Below are 16,071 nucleotides of genomic sequence, written 5' to 3' on the forward strand. Positions count from 1 at the left end.
TATGCCAGGCTAGGCTGGTCCCATTAGAAAAGGGTTATATCATGCTAGGCTAGTCACACTATAACAGAGCTCTACCAGATTAGGCTGGTCACACAATAACAGCGTTATGCCAGGCCAGGCTGATCACACTATAACAGGGAAATACCAGGCTATGCTGTTTGATCTCACTATAACAAGGCTAAAAAGGCTAGGCTAGTAACACTGTAACAAGGCTATACTAGGCTAAGCTAGTCACACTATAACAGGGTTATACCAGGCTATGCTAGTCACACTATAACAGTGTTATGCTAGGCTAGGCACACTATAACAGAGTTATACCAGTCTAGGCTGCTCACACTATAACAGATCTATACCAGGCTAGGCTAGTCACACTATAACAGGGCTATACCAGGCTAGGCTAGTCACACTATAACAGGGCTATACCAGGCTAGGCTAGTCACACTATAACAGGGCTATACCAGGCTAGGCTAGTCACGCTATAACAGGGTCATACCAGGCTAGGCTAGTCACACTATAACAGGGTCATATCAGGCAAGGCTAGTCACACTATAACAGAGTTATACCAGTCTAGGCTGCTCACACTATAACAGGGCTATACCAGGCTAGGCTAGTCACACTATAACAGGGTCATACCAGGCTAGGCTAGTCACACTATAACAGGGTCATACCAGGCTAGGCTAGTCACACTATACCAAGGCTAAAAAAGTCTAGGCTAGTCACACTATAACAGGGCTATACCAGGCTAGGCTAGTCACACTATAACAGGGTCATACCAGGCTAAGCTAGTCACACTATAACAAGGCTAGAAAAGACTAGCCTGGTCACACTATAACAGGACTATACCAGGCTAGGCTAGTTACACTATAACAGTGTCATACCAGGCTAGGCTAGTCACACTATAACATGGTCATACCAGGCTAGGCTAGTCACACTATAACAGAGTTATACCAGGCTAGGCTGCTCACACTATAACAGGGCTATACCAGGCTAGGGTAGTCACACTATAACAGGGCTATACCAGGCTAGGCTAGTCACACTATAACAAGGCTAAAAAAGGCTATGCTGGTCACACTATAACAGGGTCATACCAGGCTAGGCTAGTCACACTATAACAAGGCTAAAAAAGGCTACGCTGGTCACACTATAACAGGGCCATACCAGGCTAGGCTAGTCACACTATAAAAGGGTTATACCAGGCTAGGCTAGTCACACTATAACAGGGCTATACCAGGCTAGGGTAGTCACACTATAACAGGGCTATACCAGGCTAGGCTAGTCACACTATAACAAGGCTAAAAAAGGCTATGCTGGTCACACTATAACAGGGTCATACCAGGCTAGGCTAGTCACACTATAACAAGGCTAAAAAAGGCTACGCTGGTCACACTATAACAGGGCCATACAAGGCTAGGCTAGTCACACTATAAAAGGGTTATACCAGGCTAGGCTAGTCACACTATAACAGGGTCATACCAGGCTAGGCTAGTCACACTATAACAAGGCAAAAAAAGGCTACGCTGGTCACACTATAACAGGGCCATACCAGGCTAGGCTAGTCACACTATAAAAGGGTTATACCAGGCTAGGCTAGTCACACTATAAAAGGGTTGTACTAGGCTAGATTGGTCACACTATAACAGAGTTATACCAGGCTATGCTGCTCACACTATAACAGGGTTATACTAGGCTAGACTGGTCACACTATAACAGAGTTATACCAGGCTAGACTGGTCACACTATAACAGGGTTATACTAGGCTAGACTGGTCACACTATAACAGAGTTATACTAGGCTAGACTGGTCACACTATAACAGAGTTATACTAGGCTAGACTGGTCACACTAGAACTGAGCTATACCAGGCTAGGCTGTTCACACTATAACAGTGTTATACCAGGCTATGCTGCTCACACTATAACAGGGAGAAAGTGCTGGTTGCTCTCTCAGGGGTTTTCATTTGTATTCCAGTTGGACTACTTCATGACAGAAGAAAGAAGATTCACTATATATTTAGACAACTGATAAGGAGGTAAAAGAGTGATGGAGAGTTTAGGTTGTATTTATTTTAAATAAAATAATACAACATTTGGTGGTTCTGTTTTTTTTTACTTTTGCTTTTGTGGAACTACTTGTTCAAGCATTCTCTGACAGCCATGGGCATGCTGACATTTGTAGTTGTACAAGAGCCAGCATTCCCAAGCAGTCCATGGCTGCAATGGCTTGCTGGGACTTGTAGTTCTACAAAAGTACTTAATGATTTTATAACTGTTCACTATTACCTTGGCACCCACCTCGCATATGTGAGAAGGTGAAGCCAGGTGCTATTCAAATTCGGGCTGGTTTGCCTTGGAGGGGGGTGGGTGGTCATTTTTAATGACTATTTTATAACAGGTGACAATCATTGAAGACTCTAATTTTTTTCTGTGCATTCTTTTGGGATTTTATATTCCACATATGTGTTGGACGTATTTTGCAGTGTATTGGCTGTTAGACCAGAGCATACCTGGGCCTGTATTTAACAAGAGACATATCTTCTTATCCGCTCCAAGTTGAATACGGACACGCGTGCGCACAATTTACATGCGTTTTAAAAGTATGCAATCTATGTTCAGTTTGCATGCTTTAATGAATCAGGCCCAAGTCTTTATAACTCCTATAGTGATTAAGAAAGCATTACGAAATCCCACCATCAGCACTGGAAGATGCTTCTCTACACATGGAACATGAATGATATTTTAAAGCGCTTAACGTGCATTCTCAAACCCTACTAAACAGGCTTTAACACTCACAGCTCAAACATATGTAATGGAACGGACACACAGTTTCTCCTAATGGTTGTTTCACTTTACTGAGCTTCTCTTCACCTGAAGTGTTCAGAAGTGATAACACTCAGTAAAACACAATAAAGCGCTAAGAGAATTTAAGTACATAGCACACTAAAAAATTTGAGATGCGTTAATGAACACACTTTTCGAACAAGGACAAAGTACGAGGTTTTGTCTACACTTAAACTAGTTTTGTTGTCCATTGTGTGATCCCTAATGGAGGTGAGGCTGAAGAAGCCATCAAAATTTTTTATGTGGCCCAGTAATTCATAGGTATGCCCCCTTAGAAATAACATTTTAATTTCCAGTGTTATTTTCTCACTGATAAAATGTTATCATCTCTCACATGACCCGCCATTCATTCTGTGTAACTGTGTGCCTAGCCATTCTGTCATGCTGACTTGTATTACTCTTCGGAGTAAACAATACTGTTATATCTTAACAATAGGTCGAAGCTAAAGGTACACTATTATTATAACACAATACACTGGAATAAAATGTCACCAAATTTCTGTATTTTAAAATAATTACACTAATTTCTATTGGTGCTTCTAAGATTGCAGACACCATCTGTGAACGGAGGTGTACGTTTCAGCAATTGTTCCTTGTTCGTTTACAAGTATTTCACCATTCAGTCTTTCACGGCGGAATGAAAAGGAAAAAGAAAAAGAAAAATTTGCAGTGTGTCAACCTTATTGTTCCCATCCTATATGTAGGATACATCACAGCTGGGTTTAAATTTAATAATTTCTTTGGATTAATGAATAACTAAACCAGTAAAGGGAAAATACAGTTACTTTTAATTCACTGAAATCTTGTTTAAAAGTAAAATAAGAATATATTAATTTCTACTTTAACACAGCTAAAGATAAATTCCACAGTTATGTATTATATCTATATATATTTGTTCATATTTCATGGGACTGCAGATCTATAGGTGCACACTATAAATTATTATGGTGATAGTTGCATATTTTTTATTTTGACTTAAACGGCCATAGGATCCCATTTGACCCTTGACCCTAATTAATGACATTTCTCAGTAAATATCATTCCTCATTCAGGGGTTACTTACAATGGGACGGTGGGGCTACAGGGATAACAATGAAATTCAGGTTTTTATAAGTTATGGAATAATAAAGTAGAGAGACCGTTCTATTTTAGATCAGAAATTTGTCCTGACTCTCAAGTAATTGGGCATCAGGAATGCTCAGACCCTAATCAAATATACCTTAATAGATATAAAAAGAAAACTGTTGAGGACCAGCAGGCCCCTTAATAAAAGAGAACAGTGGTCCGATCTATGCTGCAAATATTTATTTCACACCATTAATCAGTGGCATGTGCAATATTTATGTTTCTCTGCAAAATTATTATTATTTTTTATTCTTATATCATTAATTTTATTATTATTACTACTACTACTAATATTTAAAGTGTTCTATTACAATATTAAAGGTATTAATGTATAGTGTAGTTGTACTGCATACATATATTATAAATGCTGTAGACCCCAGCACTCAATTTTCTAAATAAGCCAACTAGTTAAAAAAAAAACTCCTCCCATAAAAATAACAATGCTCATTAAAAATGTAAAAAAAATAAAATGATATAAAGCAGTTAGTACTGCTGCTGATTTGCCCTGTGAATTTAGTGCTGGTTTTACTTTTTCATTTATTTCTCCCAAAAAAAACCCAAAAAAACAATTACAGTTTAAGTCTCCGCTGCCGGATAACTGCCCAACACGATTAAATTCAATTAGGTTCCGAGCGGTTAGATTGCCGTCTTCATCTTAGATGCCAATAATGATCATGTAGGTTTTCAGATATTCTTAACAAATCAGATTCATAATATGCCTCAAGAAACAAATGGAAATTTGTGACAGCGGGATAAAAAAAAAAGCCTGTAGTGTCTGCATAGTTTTACATATTTAAAAATAAATTAGATAATTGCATCTTAAGAAGCGCTACAATAACAAGTGTAGTCCGGTAGTCCTCTTTTATTATCGTCTATCCAGCTAAATAATTGTAATAAAAAAATAAACCATACAACTATATATATATATATATATATATATATATATATATATATATATATATATTTAAAAAATTCTCATGGTGTGCTTTTTCTGCATGGTAAAATGCCCATTAGGTATTATAGAGACCATGCCACATCTTCAGCCATTTAGTGATAAGTGACAGATTAAATATTCCTGCTTTGGGCCATTCGAAACATGGGGACACTAATTACTAAATTTTATCTGTAAATAAAACGTAATGCTGTAGGGGGGCTGATAAAAATATAAATATCCATTTATCTTAAGAGGCCAAATAAAGAGGATCAGAAACTTTAGCAATGAGAACCCACAAGGGTGAAAGTAGCAGTTTACTGCTAGCCTTTTTATTACATTTGAGACGTTGTGCCACTTGCATGTTTATTGAATGTGAGATTTATTCTTGTTCTTTGTACTACATTACAAATAAAATTAACATGTTGTTTTTCACTGTGAATATTTGTGCAAGACGTGTTATGTTAATGAAATCATTGTGAATGTACAGAGGTCAGGCAGGGTTAGGTATTATTGACTAATAAGTAAAACAGTTAAATGGCTGTTCGTGTTGTGGAATAGAAAAATATGTGTGTAATGCGAACTTTGTAACATTTTCATTGAATTTACAGAGGCTCATTTTAGGATCTTTGAAGAAGCGTCAATATCAAAAGTTTGAAGTGCACAGGACAAATTATTCTGCGTAAATTAAAATATCTGCATTTTTCATAGATTGCTGAAGTTTTACATACTTAATACATTTGTGAATGCTGTTGTTGATGTTATTGAGTATTACAAATGGTGAGGTACATATGAGCCAACTTTTAACTATGATTTGGGGTCCTCTCATTATCACCCTATATGACTGAAAGATGCTGGGCCTGACTCATTAAGGAAAGTAAAGGAAAAAAAATTGTAACTTTTCACCTTGGCAAAACCATGTTGCAATGGAGAAGGAGGTAAATTTAAAACATCGGGACAGATTTATAGTTGGTGCAGGGAATGTCCTAGATTAACTTTACATTTCAGTGTAAAAATAAAGCTATCAAGTATTTGTGTACTACATGAAAAAAACAGTCAGTGTATTGCAACAAAGTTTTGCCAATGTTTAAAGTTACGTCATTGTTGCTTGCGTCCCATAGAGGTGCGAGCGAAAATGAGTGTATATTTTAACCGTATAAATGCTAATTAAATTCCCCCCATAATTTCAGCTTTTGCAGCGATGCACAGGATGGTGAACAGATATTGGCATCCTGTATGATATTCTAGCGGCAATTTTTATTTTAAATTAACTACAATGGGGAAACACTGGGCATACTAAAGACATACTTGTAAAAACGTTTTTGGATAGTATTATTGCCTTATTTTTAATCCAATCTCAAAGCTAACACCGATATTTTGAAACCAGTGCCATTTGTACATCCTAGGTGCGCAAAACAATTTGAAGGTTTAGTAGTCGTCTTACTCAAGACATTATACCAAGTTTATTTTTTGCCAAAGAGTTATGGAGAGTATAGCATGGAGAAAGTAAATGTAACATGTTGGGTAAAGGTGACAACTGGCCTTCTGCTGGGTTGTTGAATTACTCTGCTGTTTTGATACATCTTGTCATGACCTATAAACAGGGGCTGGCTGGGCAGGAAAGCATCTCCCCCCCTCCCCCCATAGTGTGCTACCTTGGGCTGGGTCACTTGCATTTTTTTCCTTTAAAAAATTCCTAATAGGCTGCTGAGCCGATTCCTGCCCCCGGGCTAAAATTTAATGCTATCATCATGTATTGATTTGTTTAATATATCTTAAGACTGTCCTGCTATATATGGAAATAAGTAAAATGACTATACACAACTGTGTACACTTGACATAAGATGACTTTACCTGACTAAGTAGTTGCTAAACAAACCTGCTAGACTATTTTGATGCTAAAGGATGGGGTCCAAATGTTAACTAAGATACAGTGCAATGCAAGCGTCTTTCATTGGCATGTCCAACATTGAAAACAATCACATTTGTTTTAAGTATTGAGCATCAGAAGGACAACTTTGTAGTTTATGTGAATTGTACACCTCAAATCTCTCAGTAAGAAGGATTTCCTGCTTGCTCATAGATTGCTGGATTCAGACATACAGACGGATAAAAAAAGTCCCACAGCCCATACTTTGTATTAATGTAGTCCATGGCAGCTATACCCCAGGTGAGGATTAGCCTCTTCTAACCAATCAGAGCAGCTTTCTCATGCTCAGACCAATCCTAGTGAAGCCACTCTTGATTGGTTAGTTAGTGACATGCCAGGAAGCTTGTCATTAGTGACATGACTTCTAGCGGAGCAGAACGTGTCGTCTCCCATTGGATTAAAAACTGGAAGACAGAATTGAACACCCACCATGAATTTAGGTGTGTAAGAAATTGGCAAAAGAAAGTTTATGGCTGCCAGAACTTGCTGGGACTCTTGACAATTTATTACTCCAACGCCAACCTGGCACGGGTGTTGAGAGGAGCCAAAGCACTGGTGCTTAGATCACTTTTGGAGGAGGGAGGCACACCGTTATTAAAAAGGAAATATTTATTTATTCATTTATTCTAAATTCTACATTAAAACGTCAGTCATCATCATCAAGTCGATGATTAAGATTGGTGTCTCAACAGCATCATATTACTCTTAAAGCATACACACTTTAATCGTTCAGATGGATTTAATATACTCTGCTGAGCCTCACATATTGTAAGATTCGTGCCTCTTTTTAAAAGTATTTTATGTCTGTGGTTTGGACACAAATTCAGCCGGTGGGAGTCACTTTAACGGTAACTCTTACAGTTACGCCAAAGTGTAAGAGTTAGGTCAGATGACAAGCGCCATTGCCGCTTTAAAAATAGTGATATACAGGTCGCAATTGATTATGACATCAAAACAAGATGCCGTTCTTACTGGTGATCGGGATTTGTTTGGAGACTGTCGGGGACTTCTTCTGTCATTCTTAAGGTCAGTCATCTTTTATTATCAGTCGCCCAAGTCACTTTCGTTTTTTTGTGGTCGTCGTCCTGCATGTCGTTGACACCACCTACGTCCCTTCGTACCCCACCCAGCTAAAGACTGGAAGTGGAGTGAGCTATCCAAGCTGGTCAGCCTATGGTGCACAAGTACACACAAAGATAAGACCCCCATTCTGAGGGGTTACCATGGTACCACAGCATAGCACCTCACTGAAGCCATGCATAATAGGAGCGATGTGACAGGGGCACAAGGTTTTGGGCGTTTATTCCTCTGTTAATACCTGTTTTAGCAGATAAGTCAGACTCTACTAGCCGATACCATTTAATGGAAGACTTAATCTATCTGTTAGATGAACTAACCACTATGGAAAAGCCACAATTCCAAAATATCCAGTAACCATCTTCCTCTGTTGGTTAGCTATATCCTATGGGTTATAAAATTACTGACCACCTGTTGCATTGTGGGTATATTATTGTCTGCTTTGTATTTGCCAGAGATATTGGAGAAAAGATCAAATACTTTTCTCACATACGGTTAGCTGCCTGATTGACAAATCTGGCTGGTTCAGAGCTTGTCAAAGCGCACCTCTCCCACACTCACAGTGGATGTAGCTATTTTCTAGGCGAATAAGATCAAGAGAATTCAACTTTCCAATTTACTAGGAACTATTGGCTAGAGACGCTTGAACAATTTGAACCAGTTTGCTATTTGACCGAATTTGGCCTCAAATGTGTTGTCGGTAAAACCAACTGCTTCGATGTAGGTCAACTATTGTAGCTGTCATGCCTCAAATGCCGAAACTGGAACGGTTTCAAGTTTGTGGTTGCAGTTCTTAAAGACATTAAAATAAACTTTAAAATGTTTCCTGTTCGATCTTATAAGGCTACATTTTGTAATGTCTTTATCTTTTTTATATTTGAACTGTTCAGTTTCTAAGTGCAAAGTTTTCCTTTTCCTGTTAATAAGAAAACAATTATAAGCACTATACAGTGTAGCCATTAATCTTGAACCAGTTCGACCATGGCCAAAACTGTTTGCATTGCTCAATTTTTGCCTTAATTTTAGTGTAAAGTTCAAGAATTTATTGCCAACTTTCAAACTTTAGAACCGATTTGGTGAACCGCCTCAAGAAGCATTTGGAAACAATTTTGTTTATCTCTACCAGTGAAATCACGTAGGCACTTGTTTCTAGTGAATGGACAGTATAAGCCAACAAAATAATTGCCTCCACTGTGGACAGGCGACAGGTGCATTTTACCGTTAACCCTAAATGAAAAATTCAGTTTAATTTAAAACAACAATTTTAGGTAAAATAAAAATGACTTTTGGAAACATCTAAATTGTATCATTGTTAGAGAATGTCAACGGTTAAAATGCTCATTTATTTTATTTAATGATTTAATAATTTTATTAGTAATAAGTCTTACCTTTTGACACAAGACTCTATCATATCACTCGCCATTAGCTTAAGGCGCTGTTCGAGGTGCTTTCCAAATTCTTCCTCCGGCCAATGGAGATCTCTAATAAAGGTCTGTAGGGCGTCGAGTTTCCAGAATAAATCTTCTGAGGTGGCTGATCCATTACTGGTAGGACAACACGAGAAGATTTGTTTAGTTGGATGAACAACAAATAGCCCGATGTGGAGAACATTTTGTTTTAACTTTAGCAAGGTAAGCACCACCTCCATGTTTAAAATAACTTTGATCTCCAGCATCAGGGCTGAACTTTCATTTATTTTATTTTTTTACTTTTCCTATTCTAACTTTCCTTTGGAGCAGAACACAACAAATAAAATTAGACAAAACTGGATAGTTTGTATGGCAAATCTTGTCCTTAATTAATAATTACATCAATGTTATGTAGTTATTGAAATTAAGGATACAAACTGGGGTATACAAGCCGTGATTGTTGACCACCAGCGTGTAGTTGTTAACAATCAGGGGTCCATGCATTTCTATAAGAATACTGTTAAAAAAGGATTGAAACTAGGTAAAGGGATGTGCTAACTAGTGGTGAGCGAGGACATCATTTTATGTGTGAATAACTCAACTTTCAAGGTTAAAAAATAAACTTCTGGGTTGAATTTTTGGAATTCCACCAACTAATTTGACTAGATGATTTTGATATTTTGTATCATTTTCTGAATAAATACGATTACAGATATCGCTATGCTATGCAGTCGCCTCCTATGCCTACAGAATATTTATATAAACATGTTTTTTTATGACAATGTTTTTGGGATGTGCAAAAATTGTCTGATTCATAAACTTCTGTCTAACAATCTTCTTTATTTTTCTTTTCACGGCAATTATGCTCTTCTACTGAATTCCCTCCTCGCATACCACTATTGCTAACACAGCAATTTATCAGATGATATACACACCATGCAGTACCACTTGTACTGACATCTTCTATAGAAACAGATTAAAGTAGGCGTTTCTATTGTGACAGATGCCAGCTGCATTGACTTAATGCTGTAGAGCAATACATAGCTAGTGCACACGTAGCTATTGCAGGGTGGAAAATTAATACAATCATATTCCCAACATGCCAAAGGTTCTTGAGGTCCTGTTTTGACAAAAGTTATGGTTTAAGAACAAGTCGTATTGCTAATCAGAGGCATATCTGATCAATGGAAAGAATAGAACTTTCTTTGTGAAGGTATTTGAGGAAAACAGGCGCATGAAAAGATATTCAACCAGGTACCTTGGCTCAATGATGGTAAATATTTTGCTATGTAGGTGTCTGCAAAGCTACAGTCACCTCCTGTGAACAGTTCGCTTCCAAACGGAGGCTTGGAAATAAAATGTATATTTTTGAAATCTAAATTGAGTTTTGGAACGATAACGGTTTATGTTTTAAGTCACAGAGTACACACAAATGTAATAATTGGTGTCTATTGCTACAACATTTTGACACCCATCTGCCTTCAGAGTTATTTCAAATGTCTTGTCGTTCTCTCTTTTTTTTTTCCCTGTCCTTCTTTTCAAATGCTCTTTAATGTTTTCGTAATGTCACAATTGAAATGTTTCCCACGACTAATTTGGATTTCATTGACTGAATGAAGCCATCATGCGCTCAGTTACTGATTCATATCTTTTCCAAGAAACAGTGTCATGGATCATGCACAGAGGGTAGAAGCCTGTTACCGCTGCCTAATCTACCTATCTCCAATACAGTAATCATAGCATGAATATGACATTTATTTCTTTAGAGAATATAGGTAATAATAAAATAGATTTTCTGCAGAGAGATTAATTTTTTTTTCATGAAAAAAAAAATGCTTATCCATCACTGTCTACTAATTAATTTTATTTACTGAATCAGACATGTATTAAAAATGCAAATGATTGCTAAATTATATACTGTATACATATTCTATTATTATTATTAATATAATTGTTATTATTATTATTACTATTATTATTATAATGCCTAGTTTATATTTCCAGAATGCTTTAGTGTGTTGATTTATTCTTTTACAATTATTTTATGTGTCTGTGTAAATGACAGAGTTTGACCGTTGTGCTAAAATAAATTAGTTGTGTTTTGTTATTGAGAATGGACGACTTGTAGGCTCATTAGCGAAAGGCTTAAGTGGTTCATTTTTAGTCACTTTTTTTTTTCTCTTCAATTCTTGACATACGCATACTTAATAAAAAACAAACACATGTATGTAAATCTTCTGAAGCTGTACCTAGCCAAATTAATTTTGGTAACAGCTTTTGTTTATCAACCAGCAACCAGTTTTGTTTTTTTTTTTTCATTTCAAAGTCCCCTTTTCTACCATGACAGGTGGCAGATCTCACATTGTTCATGTAAAAACAGTGTACTAATTCATTATTTTAAAATTAATTGTTGTTACAGTAATGTTTAAGTGACTGAGTGGTTATGTGCAGAATTACAGACTAAGACTGGTGAGCAGTAAGCATATCGGAGATAATCAACAAAGCGCACTACACTGAAGTCAATGGCTGTGTAGCCTACCGCAAAGCAAGGATGTTGTACACAAATGTGTCCACTCCACCAGTTTATCCAATTTCAATAATTTTGAAACAAGAATTCTTCTTTTCTGCAGAACTAGGGGCAGCAAAGCGCCTAATCCTTACGTTACGTTCAGATGTTTTATATATTGTCAATGAAACCCACCAGGGGAATAGTTCCACCAGTGGTACACACTAGGTAAATGTGCATAGCTTGTGTTAGCTAGCAGTTTGTGCTATCCCTTACCTTGTATTTATTTTGCTATTGGATCCATTGTTTTTAACATTAGAATTTAACTTATGGCAATTATGTAGTACATAAATGGATGCAGACAGATAGTATAGTTCACATTACATTAATAGCATATTTAAATTTTAATAAAGTCATTTACACATTTACATATGTTAAAATAATTTAATTTCAAATTTTCAATTTTAGGAGACACTGCTCAAAATTGACCATGCTTCAGTGCATTACTATGCAATAAAGTAGGAAGTCTATAAAATATTTTAGCAAATTGGGGCAGTTTATGTCAAAATCTTCCATATGCATCAATGGAAATTTTTACATTTCAGTTGATAGATATGGGAAGGTTATCATAGTATACAGTACCCGCAGAATTCTGTAATCAATTAAAACTATGACTATTTAAGAGAAAATAGAAAATGTTTATGTCAAATAATAAATTTGCATTTTTTAGTTTCTTCGCTATTTTACAGAGAAAAAACAATTTTGTTCTTTATTCTCGTGAAGACAAAAAAAATTCATGAATGGATCCTAATCTAAGGACCTGAAGACTAAATAGTCTTTAAATATTTTTATGAAAATCCTTCTTATATGAACATGCTTTTAAGGTTGTGAGATTTGTTTGAATTTGATGAGCAACTATTGAAAACTCTATTTTTTTAAAATTCCTTTTAATGATATCACTATGGTGTGTAAATTATGCCTATTCCAAGCCAGCCAAATTTATGTTTACCAGTTATCTACGTTCAGTGCCTAAAATGTCTCGGTGTATGTGATCATTTCAGCACACAGTGACACTCTTTTTATATCTGGGTGTCAAGAAGAGGGTGGAAAATAATAAATACACAGTTTAAATCGTGTTTTATTTGCATTACTTAACACAGATGTCGTTCTCTTCAATCCTGCACTGCACCCAAATGTATCTCATTATACTATAATATATAATGTACTGTTTATTTTCAGGATATCTTTAGGAGTAGTGAGAAATATTGTATATTATATGCTCACTAGTTATTTGATGTATACTACTATGGGGTGGTAATGTGGCATGGTCGTGCATCAATTATTTGTGTGTAGACATTAATTTTAAACTTATTTTTCCACTGTCTGTCAATCAAATAAACAATTAAATATGTATTTAATGTAAAATCATGTTATTTTCAAAAATGTGATTTATGTGTTGTATTTCAGTGTGTGTGTGTGTGTGTGTGTGTATGTGTATGCAATAAAGTTTTGCATGTTTAATACTAAGCCATTGTTCACTAGTGCGTTTAATTTAATAAAGTTTTGAGTTGAAAAAATTTGCAGAAAACTAGAAAAATGGGACCTTCCAATAATGAGCTAAAATATCTATTAGAAATAATTAGTCCACATTCATGCCAAGACTGCTGCACATATAAATGAGGTCTAATGTGAAGTGAATACACACTCAGAATCATATATTGCAGCCATCCATGACGGTGCAGAAAAGCTAGGCATTTGTGGGAGGTTAACTGGTAGGGCTACAGGTACTTTAGGGAGATTCACATTTGGAAGATTCACATTGGGCAGATTACTTGTTAAACTCCTGTGGAAGAAACAGACAGAAAGAAAAAGATACCATAACATGACAATGCGGATGTAGCAGAAGCACATAAACACTCAGAAAGAAACCACAAAAAAAACAAACAAAAAAAAAAAAAGAACAAAAAAAAATAAAAAAAAATGTAAAAAAAAACCCAGGAGCAATCAGTTGAGAAAGAAGCGAGGATGGTATATTTTGTCTGCTTTATGGAATTAAAAGATGGCAGTTACTTAACAAAACACGTACAATACACATTTACGAAATTAAAAAGACACAAAAATGGCACGATAACAAAGTTTTGTAAGCGTCACGAAAACAAGCTGCGAACTTCTAGCCAGGTGTAATAAATGGCATCAAACTATGTCTGTGTGTCTGGTACTGGTGATGTTAAAGAAATCATTGATTAGCTAAAAAATAAAAAAAAATGTAACGAACAATAAAAATGTAGAACAACCGCTGAGAATTCTACAATGTAAGGGAATATTTTCATAGAACATCACATTTCAGAAGTTATTACCGGTATTTGCCATAACATCGGTGAAACAATAATCCTTAAATAGCATTTCCCATGGAAGTGGGATTCTAACTTCATTAATGCTTTTGTTATGCTCTTTACACATAAGTAAAGCATTAACACAAATGAAAACTATGGAATTCCATAGCCGCTCCTATAAAAGATTGCAGATCAGCATTTTGTGCTAAGTGTCTGGACTGTCCAATGCATTCCTTGACAGTGAAAATACAATGGCAACAAGTTTTCACCATACATTTTTATATGCGAGTCAAACAAAAAGTAAGTGGAACCGAGAACATTCCTATCATATGGTAGGTTAGAACCAGGTCTTAGGCTGCATAAATTTAGGAGCAACAAAGACGAGGGTCACACCTTGTCTCCTGGCATGCTATCCCTTCCTCCCACTACCAGTAGTTACAGTAGAAGGAAGATGCTTCCTCTCCCAGTGCCTGTGCTTCTATTGTCATAAAGAGAGTGAGGAAGTGCACAGTGATTGGTCAGTGTGGCACTAAGAGCTTCCTCATGCAATCACTAAGTGAAAAAAGCAGTGACGGGCTTCAAGCAAAGAGGTACTGGATAGGAAAGTGAAGATGGGTAGTTGGTGGAGAAAGGGCAGGGTCACAAAGACTCATAATTGGGAGGAGGTTTGTGTCAGCTAACAGCACCATTGCTATATGGCTCTTTCCTATGGAGTGTATAATTCCTCATTAGAGGGGGAATTAAATTCCCTGCATTGTTCTTTAGAACAATGCGGGGTGTGCATCAATACCGTTACTATGATAATTAATGCACATTATTACCGCTAGTACGGTAATTTCAACGCTTATTTTTGCTCACAGCTCCCTGAGCCAACGAACAGACATCCGCATTAAAATAGCCGTACCAATGGTAATGATGCGCACGTGGGAAACTGAATTCACCCCTTAGACTTTTAAGGTATATAGACATACACATTTGGTTTTCAGATAGGACTATGTATTAAGATAATTGTCACTTAGACTCTCATCATAAAGATGCAAGGGAAAACATTCTTTTTTCCAAAAACAAGCATTTGCTAATATGCACTAATATGTAAATATAACATTCCTCAGCTTTACAAAGCAAAAGATGCATGTATCATATATTATTTAAACCATTAATTAAAATATACATTGTTTAAGATGCAACCACACAATGAATACAGGCACTTTATGGGTGGAATCGATTTTCATAAGAATGCTGTCTATACATTCACTAGGAACTAGCTGTCTCCCTGAGGCAGGAAGACTATTGATTAAGCCCAAAAAAATATGCATCTTCTCAGTGTGTTGGAAAGGTGAGCCTTTAAGTTTCATGCAATCAGCCTTTAAGACTTCTGACCACTTGTCTCCTAGGGTTAGAGGGCTCCTGAAGTGTCTTATGGTAGGAGATTCCGTTATTAAAACTTTTCTTAGAATGAAAACATTAAATGTAACAGTTCATAAGGTACATCTGACTGCAAACCGTCTGTTCGGTCATGGATATTTTTTGCATATGAATTTGTGGTACCGGATTATCATGTAAAGGAGCAACGTTATTTCATATACACTTCCTTTAAAAATGGTGATAACAAATAACACAGTGGTTAGTACTATTTTGAAACATTTAAGAAGTGATTAAATAATAAAGACATTGTGCGAAAGCTTGATTTCATGTCAATTTGTAAGGAAATATGATTCTAAAGAAAAGTGTTGCTTTATATTGGTGATATTGAGATCAAAGTAAACTTGTGCAAAATTGATTATTAAAGGAATAAAATAGCAATTTACCTGGACCCACACCATGGGTGACCTAAAAGTTTTAGGCTAAAACAGTGGTCAAAGTGGAAATTTAGAAGTGGCGGTATGGATAATGTAAGTGAATGGGATTTGATCATTTTAAAATC

The 16,071-nt window shown here is 36.2% G+C and overlaps 1 protein-coding gene across 22 annotated transcripts in view; it reads right to left on the bottom strand.

Moving 5' to 3' along the window:
• Positions 1–16,071, bottom strand: part of CADPS (calcium dependent secretion activator) — a 395,853-nt gene that overhangs the window by 69,940 nt on the left and 309,842 nt on the right. For 15 of the 22 annotated variants that reach the window (XM_075183335.1, XM_075183339.1, XM_075183338.1 and 12 more), the window contains 2 exons: positions 13,520–13,657; positions 9,288–9,443 (listed from right to left, as the gene is read on the bottom strand). In XM_075183335.1, the coding sequence (XP_075039436.1) occupies positions 9,288–9,443; positions 13,520–13,657 (294 nt within the window). The remainder of the gene's footprint in view (positions 1–9,287; positions 9,444–13,519; positions 13,658–16,071) is intronic. The other 7 variants (XM_075183352.1, XM_075183348.1, XM_075183354.1 and 4 more) reach the window with 1 other exon arrangement.

The sequence above is a fragment of the Mixophyes fleayi genome, chromosome 8, assembly GCF_038048845.1.
Source record: "Mixophyes fleayi isolate aMixFle1 chromosome 8, aMixFle1.hap1, whole genome shotgun sequence".
Taxonomy (NCBI): domain Eukaryota; kingdom Metazoa; phylum Chordata; class Amphibia; order Anura; family Limnodynastidae; genus Mixophyes; species Mixophyes fleayi.